Raw genomic sequence first — 19255 nt, 5'->3', positions numbered from 1 at the left:
CTCTGCACTATGGGGCTATCAGGCAAATCTCATTACATGCCAAGCTTGCTTCACAGGTGTGAAACCCTCCCAGGACTGAAGTCCCATGACAAGAAAGACCCAACACCCTGCCCACAGTAAGTCCCCAAGATCTTGCTGAGTCAACGTGTACAAAAGCGTGTGTGTGATAGACTTGGGTATGTGCACGTACACGTAGTAGATGGATAAAGCAGATTACAAAGAAATTATACGTGATGATCGTATCCTTAAAAATAGAATGAATAGTAACACGGCCAATAATACCTTAAAAAGTTGAAGACGGTCATGCCTGGACCCCAAAATTATATCTTTCCGTATATATCCTAGAAAAATTTCTCTGGCATATTCACATGCAGACGTGCACAAAGATTTTTACTGTGGCTCTGTTTGTACTGGAAGAAAATTAGAAGTAATCTAGCAGGGGTGCCTGAGTGGCTCAGTCAGTTAAAAGTCTGTCTTTGGCTCAGTCATGATCTCAGGGTCCTGGGATCAAGCCCCGCATGGGGCTCACCTCCATGATGGGGAGTCTGCTTCTCCCTCTCCTTCTGCCCGGCCCCCCGCCCCAGCTCATGCACTCTTTCTAAAATAAATAATCTTTAAAAAAAGAAAGTTAATCTAACAGCCCACCAGCAGGAAAAAATTAAAGATACTGTATTATATTCATAGACCGGATTGTTTAATTAAAAGCATGAACTATATCTGTATCCACTCGGATAGACCTTGGAAGCATAATGTATAGGAAATTCTCAACAAATCCTAGCTACCGTTATTTTTAATAGAAGTCTCTGTAGAGACTCACCTCCACCCACAGTTCTGGGATCGTGCCATGGCCAGACCTGCTCTGGGGTCTGCTGCGGGAAGGGGGCGGTGATGAGGGAGCCCCAGGCTGGCCTGTAGCTTGGAGACCAGCCAGGAAGCCCAGGTGCCAAGAACTGGCTGAAACCCTATCTCTCCGGCGGCATGAGGGTCCTCAAGGAACCCAGAGGAGAGAGAGTCTGGAAAGTGACTGCTGGGGAGGCGACCTGTGGCCCAGACCTTAATGGTCAAGGCGTGTTTCACAGGGGCAGGGGGAACCGACCCGACCCACAGTGACTGAGGATTTCCTCTGTGCCGCGTGTTTCACAGACATTGTTGTACAGAATCCTTGTGACAGCCCTGTGAGGTCCCCGCCCAAGGATCCAAAGCTGGGACTTGACAGACCCAGAATTCAAATCCAAGTTTGTTCCCCATATTCTGTCTTTCCCCTACTGCGGGCAGCCTCGCTGAGAGAAGGCAGAAGGGCATTCTGGGTAGGATCTCCAGCATGAGCAGAGGCCTGGAGGCAGGACAGGGACTAGTGTGCTAAGCTAGGGAGAATTCAAGAATAAAATCCCCCAGAGCTCAGCCCCCTGTGCAAGGGGCAGGACTGGGTTTCAGGGTTTCAGTGGAAGCCAAAACCCTGCTGGGCCACACAGGGTTTTCCAGGGGGCCTGTCCCCACCCACTGGCTCTCTGGAGGGACTCTGGTTCGAGTCTTCGAGAGCTGCTGGAGCAGCAGTTTCTGGGTGAATGAAGCTCAAGTGTGGGCACGGGATGAAAATCCCCCCCGCTCCTAGGGGCAGGGCTGGAACTTTCAGAGGTGGGCTAAAGCCCCCTAAGATAAGGGAACCTTGATATCAGGCCCCAGAGTTGCTGGGAGTCATCAGCCTCCCTCTGAGGAAGGAACCAGGGTTTCCCAAGCAGGTGACTTCAGGCTGGGACCAGAATACGATTTCAGGTCCAAGTCCAAGCCCACATTGTTACCTGCCAGACCTCACAGTCGCCCCATGTCCCCCTCCACAAGTCACATGCAAGGTGCTTTTTGAGGTGGCTCATTAAGACCTCCCACATTTCTGCCTATCTTAACCCTTAACCAAGAACATGCATTCATTCATTCCTTTATTCATTCTCACTCTCGGCCTGGCTCTGTGCCAAGCCTCCCACTGTGGTGGGGGACACAGATGTCCTCACAGCTGATTATAGTCAAGTATAATGGCGATCGCAGGGGTCAGAGCAAAGGGCGCTGGGAAAAGTAGAGGTGCGAGAAAATAACTTTGAGTCCAAAGAGGGGGGCACAATTGGAAAGGGTCTTAGAGGATGAGTAGGAGTTCGCAGGGATGAGAAAGTGATGGAGACAAAGAGTTATCCAAGCCTTAGATGACCTGGGAGACCTAACCGGCCCCTTTCCAGAGGTGAGTGGGTCAGGAGGAGCAGCGGTGACCCTCCTCTCTCTGCACACCACTAGTTCTCCCTGCCAGTGGCCTAGCATCACGGGGCTTCCCCATCATTCTCTGCAAAGGTGCTCGAGCCCTGACTTTAATAGGGGGAAGCCTCAGCCCCCTGCCCCAGTGATGGCTAAGATCTCCAGTCAATGCCTGTCTGCATGGTGTCAAGGCTTTAGACTTCAATCGAGGATGAGTAGAGGACTGGCTGAATGTTTGATCAGTACCAAGGTATGATGGACTCTTGGAAAGTTTTGCAGAGGTTTGACTCGAGCATCCCAGGCTCTGGCCACCAGCACCCACTGCTTTGGGCAGAGGGTCTGGCTCAGCCATCTCATCTCACACCTACTCACTCCCAGCTGCGCTCCGCCCTCCCAATCCATTCCTCTGGCTTGTGACTCGGTTTCCAAACTCCAGAGTCTTGGGGATCAGAGAAACCCAGAAGTCACCCCCATAGGGTTGGGGGGCAGCACGGCAAAACTGGAGGTGGGGGAGCCGTGGAGTCAGACGGATGTGTGTTCAAATCCCATCTCTTCCCCTTCATACCAGGATCTGGATTTCTTAACCTCTCTGAGCTCCGGTGGTCTTTCTCCACATAAATGGGGGTGGTAATATCACCTTCATGGAGCAGCCAAGAGATTGGCAGAGAAAGGGGGCACAGGTTTGCAAGCACAATCCCTTACTGCCATTCAAAAGCCCCAGAGACCCTCAAAGTAAAAGAGTTTTCATAACTCTGGTGGCGGCGACACGGGATGCAAGGTGCCCGTAGTCTTTGTTTACTCCACGTGGTATGGAAAATCATACATTTTGCTGCAGAAATATTAACGTATTTGGTTCCAGTGGCTGACCAGACTCTGGCCGTGACATTACAAAGTACCATGTCCCCTCTCTGAGATCCAAATATTGTAAATTCTGCGTTGTACCTGGCTGCGTGGACTCCAGAGAGAGAGTTGGAGGACCTGATGTGGTTTTCTGTTTCACAGTTACTGAACGGGTACCTGTGCGGGTCAGTCCTCCAAATCTAAGGCCAGGAAAGTTGTCCTAACTTCCCCTCCCTCTTCTCCTCTCCTTACCTTTCCTAATGCAAACCCTCCTCCAAAAAGAAGCTTGTGTATAAATCAATAAGGAAAAGGCAAGCAATAGAAAAATGGGCAAATGGCCGGAAGAAGCCTTTCAGGGAAGGGAAACACACAAGACCCATAAACTTGTAGAAGGGATCCAGCCTCACAGTCATCAGCCAAATGCAAAGTAAGGCCACAGGGAGATACGATCTTACACCCACTAGATTGTCTATAATTAAGAAGTGGGGTAACACTGAGTGTTAAGAATGGAGGTCAGCGGGGACTCTGAACATTGCTGGAGGAAGCAGAGTCAGGACAACCACTTTAGAAAACGTTGCCATAGTCGTGGCCCAGAAATCCCACCCTTGAGGTGTGTGTGTGCGTGCACACATGCACACACACACTGCTGGGTTGAATTGTGGTGTGAGTTGTGTCTCACAAAAAAGATATGTGGGAGTCCTGACCTCAATACCTAAGAATGTGACTTTATTTGGAGAGAGGGCCTTCGCAGAGGTAATCAAGTTAAACTAAGTTCATTAGGGCGGGCTCCAATCCGACAGGACTGGGGTCCTCATGAAAAGGGGTAATGTGGACACAGATGTGTGCACATAGGAAGAATGCCGTTTGAAGAAGAAAGCAGAGATCGGAATGGAGCTTCTTCAAGCCAAGGGATGCAAGGAACACCAACAAATCACCAGAAGCAAGCAGAGAGGCCAGGAACAGACACTCCCTCACAGTCCTGAGAAGGAACCAACCCAGCGGATGCCCTGATCTCGAACTCTTAGCCTCCAGAATTGAGACAATACCTTTCTGTTGATCACACACTGATCCGTGGTACTGAGTTATGGTGGCTCTAGAAAACTGAGTCACCCACATTTGTGACAATGGTTGCCTGCAAGAGGCAGGTGTTGGGGAGACCCTGTGAGAGCGTCTAGAGAATTCTGGGAGGGAGAAGAGGGGAACATGCAAGATATATGCATGAACCCCTCCTTCACTTCAGATGGCCAGACTCTGACCTCCCAAGTGCTGCCTGGGACCAGTTTCATGGCTTATGCTGATGTGGCTGTACCGGAGACCAGAAAGGTGGCTGGAAAGGGCCTGTGAGGCTCTTCGGGGAGGATATAAAGTCCATCCAGAATGTAAGAACGGAGGCGCTGGCATTTGGGTGGACCCGTTCTTCCTCAAGAGGGTTCAGGAGGTGCTGGCTCTTGGGATCAGACGCTCGCCTGCCAGACCCCAGCGTCCACGTTCTCACTGCCACCCTGACAGACATGGCTCAAGGCCAGCACCATGCCTGTCCGCACACCCCGCGCCCCCCCACCAGGCTGAAGGGACTGAACGCCCCCATCGCTCGGGGAACTTGCAAACTCCCGCCATCCAGAATGAAAGGCCGAGCTGTGCGAGATCTCTTTACAAGTGGTGGTGGGAACGTTTTTCCAATCAGGATGATGGGGGCACCTGGGTGGCTCAGTGGGTTAAAGCCTCTGCCTTCGGCTCAGGTCATGATCTAAGGGTCCTGGGATCGAGCCCTGCATTGGGCTCTCTGCTCAGCAGGGAGCCTGCTTCCCCCCGCCCCTGCCTGTCTCTCTGCCTACTTGTGATCTCTGTCTGTCGAATAAATAAATAAATAGATAATCTTAAAAAAAAAAAAATCAGGGGACGCCTGGGTGGCTCAGTTGGTTAAGCAGCTGCCTTCGGCTCAGGTCATGATCCCAGCGTCCTGGGATCGAGTCCCACATTGGGCTCCTTGCTCCGCAGGGAGCCTGCTTCTCCCTCTGACTCTGCCTTCCACTCTGTCTGCCTAGGCTTGCTCTCGCTCGCTCGCTCTCTGACAAATAAATAAATAAAATCTTAAAAAAAAAAAAATCAGGATGATGGGTGTGTACGGCGGGTGTGAATTTTCAGCTGGAATTGGGTGGGAGCCACCAGGGAAGATGGTGGAATTGAGACCAGCCTTTATTAGGACCTTAGGGACATCCCTGCCCCTTTCGGGGGCCTCAGTTTCTCCAGGCTAAAATGGGCCAGCTGTGGGCTGACTGCTGAAGTGGGAGGAAGCTCTCCGGCCTCTGCCTGCTCCTGGTTTGGGGGTCCTCCACGGACTGCCTTTCCCTCTGTCACAGCACTGCCCCCTCTGTCCACACGGCCCCCGCCCTGACCCAACTCTGCCACCAGCGCCTCGTTTCCCAAACCAGACCACTTAAATGGGTGAGCAAATAGCACTGAATCCCACGGCAAGCGGCTTCATCCTTTTGCAGCAATCCAGGGCTTGGGGTGTCAAGTCCGGGCTGATGCGGCTCAGCTTTGAACACCCAACACCCCATGCAAGGGGAGAGTGGCCTAGGCTTGGGGAGCAGGCTCTTTGACACCACCGTGTTTCCAGTATTTTGTTTATCACGGACATATTCTATTTACTGAAGTAATATTTGTTGGAGCGGTACAATGGTGATAGAAGGTTTCTAGGCTTAAACAAACTGACTTAGGTTGAAATATGGAGTTGATCATAGACAAAGGTCATTCAATAATTGTATATGCATAAAGGCAAATCAGATCATGTCCTTCGATACCTAAAACTCTCCAGTGATTTCCCGTTTCCCATGGGTTCATTCCAAGCCCCTATGTGCTCTGTGTTTGCCGACACCAGCAGCCTGTCCACCTCCCTCCTGCTCCCTCTCTGCAATCTTGTCCCGCATGCCCATGAGCCAACCATTCCACTTCAGGGCCTCCACGCCTGTGTTCCCTCCACCTGGAAGGTCCGTCCGCTGGATCTCTCCATCTCTCGGGATTCCAGACTAATCTCATTACTCACATCTCTGCTCAATGCCTCCCAGAAGCCTTATGGGGACCCCCATCCCATTCACTCTCAGTCTGCCTTGCTTTGTTTTATTTCCCTTGCTGCATATATCTCTCTAATATGATACTATTTTTTAAAAGATTTTATTTACTTATTTGACAGAGAGAGAGAGAGAGAGATCTCAAGTAGGCAGAAAGGCAGGCAGAGGGGGAAGCAGGCTCCCCGCTAAGCAGAGAGCCCAATGCAGGGCTCAATCCCAGGACCCTGGGATCATGACCTGAGCCGAAGTCAGAGGCTTTAACCCACTGAGCCACCCAGGTGCCCCCGATATGATACTGGTTTAAAACATGCTTGCTCATTTCTCTATTTTCCCCACTAGAATAGAAGCTCCTTGAAGTCTGAGGCTTTGTCCTGTATCTTTAGTGGCTGAAAAATGCTGCCCCACATGGAGCTGGAGCTCAACAAATCAATGGCAGGAATTGTAGGTGGGGAGAGAAGTGGCCCTGGGAGCAGAGAGGAGTGAACCAAACTCCAGTGTCTGAGGCCGGGCAAGATGGCGGCCGCTAGAGGCTCAACCCGAGGGGCCTCATCAGCTCCAGCCTTCCAAGCACTGAGCCAGTTGGCGCCTACTCCTGAATCAGCAAAGCAAGCCAAGTCAGCGACTAAACTTGTATTAGGAGTGATGGAGATCTAACATCACCATCCAGAAATGGTGGTGATAATAACCAGCTCAGGCCAGAATCACCCATCATGTTACAACTAGTGGGTAAAAGTCTGCAGGGGGGCTAAAATTTTTACATAGTCCCAAAGAATGTGCCCACAAGATACATATGTGTTACAAAGGAGAAAAGAGTAGCTTGACCTAGCAGACATCTTCTTAGCCAAGCACTCAAAATTAGAACACCAAGATGGGACAGGCTGATTCGGCGTGCCTCTTGATACAGCGCACTGAGAAGAAGAACACTGAGCATGTCTGTGCTATTCCTGCCACAGGAGGCATGACTAATCATGAGGAGCCATCAAACCAAATATGACTAGGGATATTACACAGATTAACTGGACTATTAGGGGCGCCTGGGTGGCTCAGTCATTAAGCTTCTGCCTTTGGTTCAGATCATGATCCCAGGGTCCTGGGATCCAGCCCTGTGTTTGGCTTCCTGCTCAGCAGGGAGTCTGCTTCTCCCTCTGCTTCCCCACCCCCTACCCCCGCATGTATACTCTCTCTCAAATAAATGTATAAAATCTTAAAAAAAAAAAAAAAAGGAGTAACTGGTCTATACTCTTTAAAAGGATCAATGTCATGAAAGAGAAAGAAAATCCTAGAAAATGGTCTAGGTTAAAGGAAAATAAAGACAAGAATAAAGCATGGTACACCAACTAGAATTTTCTTTTGCCTCGATGGTCATTATTGGGACAATTGGAAAAATCTGAAAAAGGTCTGTGGATTATCTATTAATATTGTATTGATGTCAACTACCCTATTTTGACATGTGTATTGCAGTTAGATGAGAGACTGTCCTTTTAAAAAAAAAAAAAAAAGACAGATGGAAGTATTTAGGAGAAAGGGGCCTTATGTCTACAACCTACTCCCAAAGAATTCAGGCCAAGAGTAAGAGACAGACAGACCCAAAAAACGGGTAGGCTGAGAAAATGTAAAGCAATTGTGGTAAAATGTTAACAGTTGGGGAATCTGAGTGACGAGCATATGGAAGTTGCAACTTCTCAGCTGGTCTGAAATTATTTTGAAATAAAATGTTGGGGAGAAAAAAAAAACAGAGAGAAAAAGAAGACAGAGGCTGAGAACGGGTTGCCATCGAGGTGTGCAGGAAGAGTGGGTGTAGGAAGCCAGCTCCTCGCCTCACCGAGCTGACATCTCAGAGCCCAGGTCACCTGTGCTCGCCTCAGACCATAGTGGACCACAGCCCGAGGCAGCAAGAGCACAGGAACCCCCTCCCACCCAAACCGCCCCTGCCCACCAGGCTGCCCACCCCAGCTCTGGCTCTGTGACCTTGGGTGGGTCATCCCCACTTCCCCCCCACCACCACCACCAACCCCACACTCTGCACCTTGGTTTTCTCCTCTGACAAAAAGGAGTCGATGACTGGCAGCCTTCTGGGGTTTCTTCCAACACAGATACTGTCATGATATTTCTAGCATCCTGTCTGGAGAGTGTGGCACATTTCTCCAAGGAGTTTAATTCGTTTGGAGAGTGCCTTTACTTTAGTTCAGCCGATGGAAGGAGGGGAAAGTGAATCTCCGGGCGCAGAGTGGGGGATGGACTTCCTTCCCGTCCGGGTCATGGTTTCCCACCTCTGCCCCCGGCCCAGCCCAGCCCAGCTCCCGTGCACTCCTCCCAGGCAAGGTAAGCACGCTACCAAAATTCATACTAAAGCATGGATAAAATCCTTCCCCTAAGCTCCATTTAGAAAGAGGCAGTGGGGTGGTGGGAGGGTGGGCCGTGACCAGAACGTGACTCTGGTCCCACTTCTGACAGGGCTGGAGCTCTCTGAGCACCGGTTAGTGCTTCTATAAAGGCTAAAGCTGTGCTAGGCTTTGTGCAGAGCTGTGAGGACAGGGTGACTTCTCTGTGTCCTGCCTCGCTCAGGGGTCCGCAGGTAACTTCCAAATTAGAGGTGGGGTGCTCAGGTGAGACCCCCAAGACATGTGGAAGCTCCTTGTCCACACAGCCTGTGGCCCCCAGCATAGGCGCCCTGGGCATCTGCCAGGATTGCCGGGAGAGCCCAGACCAGCTTGGCTATGATGGAGTGGTTGGGGGAAGCCTGGAACACAGGGTGGACCTCCTAATGTGCCCTACCACCTCCTAACACAGGTGGAGGCCAGGGAAAAGCCAGGGGGTCACTTTCCTATAATGGGATCCCAGTCTGTGTCTCCCCAGGGCTCTCGCAGCCCCTCCATGGTGCCTCCCTCCTGAGGCCGGCCTCCTCTCGGAGGCTCCCTTGGCGGCCATTTTCTGGCAGAAGGCATTCAGGCCACAGAAATCTACAAAATGGTGGGCGGAAACTGGGGCTTCCCTCTCGTCTTTCTCTGCTGTCCCCATGAGCTCTTACCGTGGCCCCAGGCCCATCAGCAGTTATGGCTGTGGGACTTTTCAATACCCCCAAGGAGCCCCAGATTTCCCCCCAATTACCTCATGGCCAATGTCTCATGGAGCCTCATCTCAGACCTGGTTCTGGAGGTTTCCATCAACCTTGTTTTACAGCTGGGGAAACTGAGGCTCAGAGAGGCTATTCATCCAGGAAGTGATTTCTGACTCAAGAGTAGCTTCATGGTTTTTTGTTCGTTTGTTTGTTTTTATCCCGGTTCCATGACAGCCCAGCGCGCAGTGGGTGAGAGGAAAGCCTCCAGAGAATGCAGAGAACTTTCCTGAGAAATCTTAAGGTGGATGGGGTCCATGGCCCAAACCCTGCCTATTTTCCAGGGCTGGGAAAGAACATAGATTAGGAGTCATAAGGTCCGATTAACCACCTACCAGCTGGGTATCTATTAGCTGTGTGATCTAGGAAAAGTCACTTCACCTCTCTGGGCCTCCGTGACTCCCTCAATAAAATGGAGGTAACGACTCACATGTCATAAGGCTGCATGAAGAGATACTTATGAATTTACAGAGTGTGGCCCAGGAGGCCGTTACCCCTATGATCGCCCAGCAAACCTCTTGAAAGGTATGGTTTATGTGTGTAATTTCTATGTGCCGGTCACTGTGCTTGGCATTCTCACGAGTATTAGCTCTGCGAAGCTTCCTCACACAGCAGTGCGGGTGAGTCAGGAGGAAGAAAACAGGCCGTACGGGACCAGCGGGGCGGGCCGGTCAACCCCTCCCTACAGCCAGCCTCAGTTCCGCTTTTCCATTGCCTGTTGAACCTCCAGGCTTCTACTCAAATCAGCCCTTCTGCCTGGAATGCTTTTCTCCCCTCTTGAACTGGACTCCCAAGAAGCTGCAAAACAGCACAGAGAAGGCCTGTGTACCTATGGGCCGGCCTCGCCGGAGAGTGACATATTAGGTAACTAACTAGAGTAAATGACCCAAACCAGGAAGTTCGTGTTGATGAAACACAGCTAACTAACCGATACACGTCCACTCAGACCCCAGCAGTTTCTGTGCGCTCTCATTTCTAACCGTCTTTGTGCCGTCCTTCTCTATCTGTCTAGCCCCCTGAGACATCCGTGTCCCTGTCTGGGAGGTCACCCTGTGTCTCCAGGAGGCCTGAGCTCTCCCTCCTCGGACCCCCAGCCCCTGAAGGCACTATAGCCCCGTGATGGACAATGTGGGTTTTGGAGACCTACGGACCTGGATTTAAGCTCCACATCAGCCACCAGCCTGGGACAAAATACATAAATATCTGAGCCTTAGTTGTCCCACCTGTAAAATGGGGGTGATTGTCCCAATGTCAGGGCGGGACGGGCTCAGCTTAGCTGCTGCTCAGAGAACGGAGAGTCCCCTGCAGTGGGTGGTGCTTGTAGCTGTCATTGGATTGTACCTGTCGCCGTTACCTATCCCAGGCTGACCCTTGGGTGTTTTATCGTCTTCCTCACGACACTTCAAGTGTTCAAGGGCAAACCTTCATATCTCACATCTCACTGTCGAATGGGGCCTGGCATACAGCAGGTGCTCAATAAATGGACCTAGATGGCGCTTCCTGCCGGGCAGGCTTTCCCGGGGCTCATAGCGCCTCTCTAGCTATGGTCTCGTTCATTTCTGGCCCAGGTAGGCAGGGTAGGTGCCCAGCAGACCCTGTGAGGGCTGGGCCTTGGTAAGAACAGCCCTGTTTGACCCCCTTTGTCCCCAAGAAGCCTTCCAGGGGACCTCAGAGGCCCCTCCGGCTGCAAGCAGGGGGCCATAGCAGCTGGAGGAGGTGCCTCATATTTGCATGGAGCCCCCAGGGCAGCCAGCCCCGAGACAAGCCAGGCCACTCCTTGTTAGGAAAGACTCAGAGCTGCTAGTCGGGACACGGGACACGTAAGCTGAAGTCCTGACACTAGCTACAGACTTTTGGGCCAGTCTCTCAGCCCTGAGAGCCCCTCCTTTCCTCATCTATACATGGGGTTGTGATGTGGGTAAATGAGCTTGCCGTGCAAACTGCGTGTTAACCACTAAATCCTGTATTCACACACGCAAGAGCCTTTTCCTTGGTCTGTAGCATTTATAAGCTAACATTTTAAAGCCCTGCTATGTTTGGGCACTTTCCGACGCATTATCTAAATTAACTTTCATACCATGGAGAGGGAGAAGCAGAATTTCCACTGAGCAGGGAGACCCACGCGGGGCTTGATCCCAGGACCCTGAGATCATGACCCAAGCTGAAGGCAGATTTTAACTAATTGAGCCCCCAAGTGCCCCGAGGTGGGTGTGTTTAGCTGCAGCAGGCAGGCAGACAGAAGCTAAAAATCACCCCTGGGTCACACAGAGCTGGGACTGAGAACCCAAATCTGATGGATGCCAGGTTCCCTGACTTCATGTGGCAAATGCAGGTTGGGGTTACCATGTTGTGCCAAAACGGGCTGGTTGGTTCCTTCCTTCCTTCCTTCCTTTTTAAAAGATTTTATTTATTTGAGAGAAAGAGAATGAGCAGAGGGGAGTCACAGAGGAAGAGAGAGAGAGACATAGACTCCCCGAGGAGCAGGAAGATGTGTGGCTCCATCTCAAGACCCAGAGACCATGACCTGAGCAGAAGGCAGATGCTTAACCAACTGAGCCACCCAGACAGCCCCACGGACTGGTTTCTAACAGCCGGATCTCCAAAGCCCTGCCCATAAATGGTAAAAACCTTATGGAACAGACACAGAGTACAAGGATTTTTCGGCTGGGTCTTTAGTGTTCAATGAAGAAAGCAGGGCCAGAGAAAGGAAAGGAATGAGCCTGCCCAAGATTACCCAGCAATCGAGAGTGAGAGTGAGTTCTAAGAAGCCACCCCCACCTCACCTGTCCTCCAGGTTCTTTCTCCCCATGCTACAGGGGCTCAGTTCCCAGAGCTGAATTGGGGGACGTGAGTCTGGGCACCCTCCCTGACTTCAAGGCTCACCAGGAATCCAGGGGCTGCCTAGGGGGTCTGGGGACAGCCTGATATGGGGCCCCCGTGTCCAGGGTGTTGTGCCCTGGGAAGGTGAACAGAAGGCTTCCCAGGGCTGTGTCCGGTAAGGGGAACAGACTGTCTAGCCCCATTGTCCTTTCTCTGGATCCGTGTTTCCAAGGTGTGAGGCACACGCACAAAGGTTTGAGAAAAGGTTTAGGGGGTTGCTGACCTGGTCTTACATTAGCAACATGAAGGAAGTTATGCCCTGTATTTCCTTTTCAGTCGTTCTGAGTATTTGGAGGAGAAAATCTCCCAGGGCACTTGTCCGTAATGCCTGACATCAAGAACCCCTCCCGTCTGAGCAAAGGGAAAGCAGCCACACGTCTGAATTTAGTGACATTGTTCTGTTTCCATGACATTTATTTTCACCATTACTACCATGAAGGTGATGTACAATGGCTTTATCTTTAAGGGAGCAACATGACGTTTTCTCTAAAAATGAACGTATTTACACTTTAAAAAAACCATTGAGAATATTAAGTCAATAGTCAGATAGATGGCAGATTTCGAAAATACTGGGGAGGGGCAGGAATGAGGGCCCCCAAGAAGTGCTGCCCTTAGTAGCTCTGGTTGCCCTGGCCCCGGAGGGTCGGGGTTGGTAGGTGGGAGCTATGCCAAGGGTGTGATGGAGGGTCTGGGGGACACGGTGAGCAGACAGGAGGTGGGCCTGGGGACTCCAGACCCAGTGCAGGGCTGAGCATGGCATGGGTGGTGGTTGATGGTTTCATGGCTGTCGAGGAAGCCTGGTCTTTTCTTTCAAGCCCCTGCCCCACAGCCTCGGTTAGCTGAATCCCTCCCTGTCTCCAAGGAAACAACTGATGCTTCAGTCTTGAAATCCAACAGCTGGGGACCTAATTTAATTCCTGAGGTTTCCTATCAGAAAGTGAGGCTGGCTCAGAGTGGGCCTCCATCAATACAAAGGAAACTACTACTTTTAAAGTAGTCAGTAGTCAGTCCTCGATCAATACAAAGGAAACTGTGGACAGTGTTTCTTACTCGCTCTAGATCCCTCTGTAATAACCCACCGTAGCCCAGGAGCTGCCTCGTCAAATCACCACGGTGGTGACCGCCAAACTAATGCCCCCGCCGGTCACTGGCGAGGGACCAGAGATCCAGACTGAGCAGGAAGAAATATACAAACGCCGGTCAGACATTATTTACACATCTGTCCGTTGCAGTCTTGCCAGCAGGGAAAGTAGTGAAAGGGTAGAAGAAAAGAATCATAAACACATTTGTTTCATTTAACCCAATGAAGTGGTCACGCCCCTTGAGTTGGACAATTAGGTCTGTAGAACTTGGGTCCAGAGGTCATGGGTTGAGGGACCAGCCCGAGCTGAGGGCAGAGGCTATCCAGAAGCACTGGGCACACCCGTCAACTGCACATGGGAATTATTTCTTACATTAGGGCAAAACAATAAAAAAGCTGACCTCACAGCAGTCCACAGTGATAGAGACACTCCCATTGGCTGGCAATCAGCCAAGTTAATGGCTATGGACAATCCTTTTCTCCATGGTAAGTGGCTTTGAAGCCTAAGAAGATTTGATTTTAAAAATAAAGGTGGTGGAAGTACATAAAACCCCCTAGTAATTACACATTCATGCTCAGTGTCAGATCAATTGCGTGGATCCCTGGATCGGTGATGTTTACCAACACTTGGCTGCTGGCATTTCTCATGTGTGTGACCGAGTAATTGACCTCGGTTGAAATTTTAATTTAAAAATTTAAGAAAATTTGGCAATGTCTGTAAACATTAGAACACTTAAGAGAACTTAATATTCCCTCCATTTAAACGTCAGTTTTTTAGATCGGAAAGTATTCCCTGAAATCCTTAGAAAAGGCTTGTTTCTTGGAGGTATTTGCAGCATTTATAGGAGAATCAGATTAATTAAATTTGCAAATGCAGTTCAGACAATCTAAGGCAGTGCTTGCCAGTGGAAACATAACCACAAGCCACATAGGTCATTTACAATTTTCTAGTGGCCATGTTTTTTACAAGTCAAAAAGGAGAAGGCAAACTGAATTTTAATAATAAAATGTGTTTAACGCAACCTATGCAAAATACCGTTTCAACACGTAATGCATATATAAGTTATTAATGACACACTTGATGTTCTTTTTTTGAACACAGCTTCAAAATCTGCTCTGTATGTCACCTTCCCAACCCTTGTTCAGTCGGACTACCGTGTTTCAAATGCCTAATCTGTTGGTCGCTGTACGGGATATCACAGATCTAAGGGCACTTAATTAGCTGCCTTTGTGAGCAGTATTTATTATTTAAGGACGCTTATTCCGTTCGAACTGATCTGCTGAAATATTAATCAAAGGCTCCCTGAGAGTCACTGTTAAAAATTACTGGACTTATAAATAAAAATGAGTTTCGGATTGTGAATTTACAAGTGAAGGAAAAAGCCAGATTTTTAAAAATTTGATTGTTCAAGAAACTTTTAAAGTAGTCACAAATGGCCTTCTTAGTGCCCAACATCGGCCCCCCAGGACCTCACCAACCACGGTTCAGATGGAATTATAGTCACCAACCTCAGCATGGCCCTCAGAAGAAAGGTCTGGTTATTTGTTACTATTTCACACACAGAATGTCAGATCTGATGAGCCCTTAGATGTTTTCTGCCCCAAGCAACCCATTTCACTGGTAGAAAAACCAGATCAGAGAAGAACGCGTGGTGAATTAGAGGCCAGGCCCAGGCAATGCCCCGGTCTCCTGACTCCACCCTGTCCTACCCAACCAAGGGCTTCACGTCTGTTCTCTCGGCCTCTTTGTCCCCAGTTGGCTGATCAGGAAATGGATGCACACACCTGGAGGGTAGGGGGACCAACTGGTCCTGGACCCAGGCCTCTAGGGAGCACCAGCAGAATGAGACAGTGTGGTCCCCCCAACCCCGCATCATTCATCAGTCAGCACACACCCGAGCCCAGAATCCAGGCCAGCCTGGCCCAAGAAATAGCTGTCGTGAGGCCCTGGGTGGAGCCTGGCACTGGGACTGCAAAGGAGAGCAGGCGAGGAGAGGCCATGACCGGGTCTGCCAGGGCCCCGAGGTCCAGGATAACCTGCCCAGGGCCCACAGCTCTCGGGGTCACACAGAGTCTCTCTCCTTCTCCCAGCTCCCTTTCCTCCCTCTTCTCTGTTGTTTTTCTTTCCTTTTTTTTCTCTCCTGGGAAGCCCTTGCTTCCTTTAGGCAACCTGATCTGCCCAGCACACTGATTTCGCCAGGAGGAACCCCACAAGCAGATCTGGGGTCCACCTTGCCCGCCGAGGGCTGGGTTCCGTTGGGGTTGGGAGCCTGTTGGACCTGGGTGGAGGGGAAGGACCGCCCGGGCAGGCGGGAGGAGCGGCCTCCCAACAGCGGCCCGCCCTGGCCTTCCCTGCCTCATTCCCCGGGCTCTGGAGCGCACGGTCCTGCCTTCCCGGCCCTTCCTGCCAGGCTGTAGTTCCCAGCAGGAGACACACACCGCTGGGGACCCTTCAGAGGCTTTAAAGAAGCAGCATTTAGTGCAATGAAATCTCATGGTAGGGAGGCTCCTCCCTGCTCCGAATGCTATCAGTCCCCCTGGAAAGTCAAGAAGAAAATGACAGTTTGGGGACAGGGTATCTCTATCGCCATCCTCCATGTCCCCTTCAACAGGGAGCTCAGGTGTCGGCTTCAGGGCCTTTGCATCCTTTTAACTTTTTGCTAGCACGTACTAGAAATCGGTTTCCATCCTCATTTATTTTTATGTTTACCTTCACCTCTTACTTAGGACATATGATGTCAGTTTTCCACTTACAATAGTGACATGAAGTTTCCTCTCAACACTTGTTAGTAATAAGGAAGGCCATTGACTATAAACATAGTTTCAGAAACATGAAGTAAATGTCCGTCCAGGGAGTGGGGTGGGCCAGGCAGGAGTGTGAGGAAGGAATGAAAAGGACTGGGGGTTAGGGACCGCGGCTCCAGGAGACCCTTCGTCTCGCCCTCCTGAGCTCTGCGGGGGCCCTGGGTTCCCACTTGCTGTCAGGCACCACTCCAGGCCAGTTCCCCGGGGCTCTGGCAGCAGACCCCTATGTCCCAGACTTCATTCTGAGCCGAGGCTGGCGGCTGGGGCTCATAGAAAAGGACAGAGGGTGGCAGTGATGGAGGTGGGGAAGGAGGGACGCCCCTCTGACCATCTGTCTGTCTTAGCTCGGGGCAGAAGATGGTTGGGTTCCAGGTGCTCTTGGCAGAGCCAAAGCCAAGCCACCCCACATGGAGCCGAAGGCTCACATGTTCCCGCTCCCACAGTGAAATGGCTTTCTCCGAACGAGTGTCGGGTCAGGAGCTCATGCCTCTAGATAGGGGTGGAGAGAAGAGCTGCCCGCACCCTAAAAATCTCCCCAGTTCTCCCCATTCTTCTAGTCGACTTGGGTGCCCCGCCTGATGGGGACTCTCTGGGTCTCCTTCTGAAAGCAAAGTGAAAACACTTGGTATCTCCACTGCCAGGTGGGCCCAGACTCTTGGGTCCAGAATTGTTTCCATGCATTCCCCCCATCCCCAAAATGCAAGCTTCTAACAGAGGCAGGATGGGCCCCTGCTCAGTTCCTGCCAGACTGGACCCCACAGAGGCCAATGTCCTCTGATGAGCACAGCCAGCCCCTGAACTTTCTGGCCACCTGATGTCCCAGCCCAGATTGCAAAGGAGGAGCCCAGATTGCACCCAAGAGGAGCTCAGGATGGGGGAGGAAGAGCTATCCTGTTCATTTTTGCCCTAAACTACCCCTACTCTGGCTGCACTGGAGCCATCGGCTGTCTTTAATGTCCGTTGGCTTCCCTGAGTTGTGTTTCTGGACAGTTCTTCTGTGAATGTAGAAGCCTAGTGAATCGAGAACCTCAGCTTCGGGGTTGAAAATACAATCCCCAGTGGTCCTACTTCTCTGAAAGGCAGTCTGCTCCCTCCTGAGAGTTGCCAAGAAATAGGGCTGGGGAGTTCCCAAATCTATGGTGGGAGGCGTCTCCCTCCTCAGACCCTGGGGCCCTCTGTGGAGACACCACTTCTGCTGCCCACACCATCTCATGCCTGGGAGTCTTCTAGCACTGTCCAGGCAGAGCCCTGGCCCCTCCGGGAGTTTCCTGGATCCTCTCCAGGTCCCAGTCGCCATTGCCAGAGCTGGGGCCTCCCTGGGACAGTCTTGGCTAGAAGGCTAGAAAGGTGAGTGAGAAAATGACCAGCAAGGGGGCCAAGAGGACATGACCCAGATCCTCCAGCACGGGTGGCAGGGGTGGGAAAGGGGTCCTACCTGAGAGGGCTGCTGTCAGCAATCCAACGATCACAGAGAAGAACCACATGTCTGGTGCCATCTCTGACTGCTATGCGTGCCTGCCCACGGGAAGGGCCATCCTGGGGTCCAGAGGGGAACGTGGCTGCTATGAGCTCCTCGTACCCACTCGGACCTTTGCTGCTCCTGTTTATAACTTTCTGTCTGAAAGACGGAGAGCACTCCTTTGCACGCATGCGACCAAACCCAGCCTGTGAGTGTCTCTAACGCCTCTGCGCTCTACTTGTGGTTTTGGTCTCCAGGAAGCCAGGCTGATATCACAGGGGCTGAGAGGGAGAGCCCAGCTGCCTCTGCTGTGAGCCCACCCAGCCTGGCTGAGCCCAGGAGTCACAGAGTAGGACACACACATACACATACACACACACATTTCCTCCTAGTGTCTCCTAAGGAAAAGGGAAGTGAGGGCATTCTTCCTTTCTGGAGACCTGATTCATAGTAGATGCTCAATCAATACATGTGGGAAGAGTGGACACATGACCCAAGGCCTCTCCCGGTCCCTGGAAATCCAGCTCTTCTGGGATAAAACCCCAAGACTTAACTTTAGTCCTTGGGTGTATTAATGGCTGGGCAGGAGGGTGTGGTCTTATACTTTTGAGAAGAGAAAGCCTCAGATTCCCTTAAGAGAATTGTAAGTGGAGAAGATCTGAGAGATGGTTGGTCCCCATCTCCTTACAGGCTGGAGGTGTCCCCTGAGAAGGCACAGGAGACTATAGGACCCCCCATTGGTGAGCACTGGGCTGGGTATTCGTTCCTCAGGCATGGGGGCTGGTCCAGGAAGGACAAGCAGGGTTTCAACAGACAGAGGTGGTGGAAGGCCTCTGGAAGGGCCAGAAGGAATAGCAGGAGCAAAAGTCCAGACTTCTGGGTAAATGCTGAGTTGTTAGGTTGGTCTGTCGTGGATGCTCTGTGGGTTTTTATTTTTTTAAGGTTTTATTTGTTATTTTAAAGAGGGGGAAAGAGCATGAGTGGGAGGAGAGGCAGAAGGAGAGGGAGAAAATCCCAAGCAGACTCTGAACTGAGCATGGAGCCCGAGTCAGGGCTTGATCTTACAACCCTGAGATCATGACTTGAGCCAAAAACCAAGAGTTGGACGCTCGCTCAACAGACTGAGCCACCCAGGTGCCCCTAGTATGTTTAATTTACCACTGTACTCCCTGTGAGGCACACTGTAGATGCTGTGTGAATGTTGCTGAGTGAATGAAGGGACATATAACTTAGTTTGGTTGTATAAGCAGGACCCTCAAAGAAACTGAGTCCAGAGGAGACTGGTTCCGTCCTGGCCCTTCCCTATAGGACCTCATCTCAGCTTTACCTGTCCTGGCCTGACACTTGCTTCCTCCTCGTTTGACTTCATTTCCCCATCTGTGGAATGGGAAGGATTTCTCCACTGGGTCCCAGTCCAAGGGGCCATCTGATGTTGCAGGTTTGGGAGCCACAGAGAGCTAAGCCCCTCTACCTTGAACTTGTGGGGTGAACCAGACTCTGGCACCAGTGGAGGCTGCCCTCTTGTGGAAGGTTACTGGTAGCACAAGCCGCCCATGGGGACCTCCATCCCCTGGGTTCGCCTCCATTCAACTGATGCTTAGGGGAGACTTTGGTGTGGGGAACTCTGGCATGGGCTCTGTGGATGGTGAAGACAGGAGGCCGTATCCCTGCCCTCAAGGAGCATGGAGTTCACAAACCCAGGTGACCAAACCACAGGTCAGTGTAAGAGAACACAGCTAAATGGGCTGGAGAGGATAGCTAGGCTT

General features: G+C 51.3%; 1 protein-coding gene across 3 annotated transcripts in view; it reads right to left on the bottom strand.

Annotated features, from left to right (window-relative positions):
• CD6 (CD6 molecule) overlaps nucleotides 1–17724 on the bottom strand; it is a 38358-nt gene extending 20634 nt beyond the window's left edge. For 2 of the 3 annotated variants that reach the window (XM_013044698.2, XM_045063152.1), the window contains exon 1: nucleotides 17466–17724. In XM_013044698.2, coding sequence (XP_012900152.2) covers nucleotides 17466–17526 — 61 coding nt within the window. In that variant the 5' untranslated portion in view covers nucleotides 17527–17724. The remainder of the gene's footprint in view (nucleotides 1–17465) is intronic. The other variant, XM_004770379.3, reaches the window with a different exon arrangement.
• Between the last annotated feature and the right edge of the window lie 1531 nt (nucleotides 17725–19255).

This window comes from Mustela putorius, unplaced genomic scaffold, assembly GCF_011764305.1.
Source record: "Mustela putorius furo isolate JIRA1106 unplaced genomic scaffold, ASM1176430v1.1 tig00000127_pilon_pilon_pilon, whole genome shotgun sequence".
Classification (NCBI taxonomy): Eukaryota; Metazoa; Chordata; class Mammalia; order Carnivora; family Mustelidae; genus Mustela; species Mustela putorius.
Note: the sequence above shows the minus strand (reverse complement) of the source record. Positions and strands in the feature narration are given on the sequence as shown.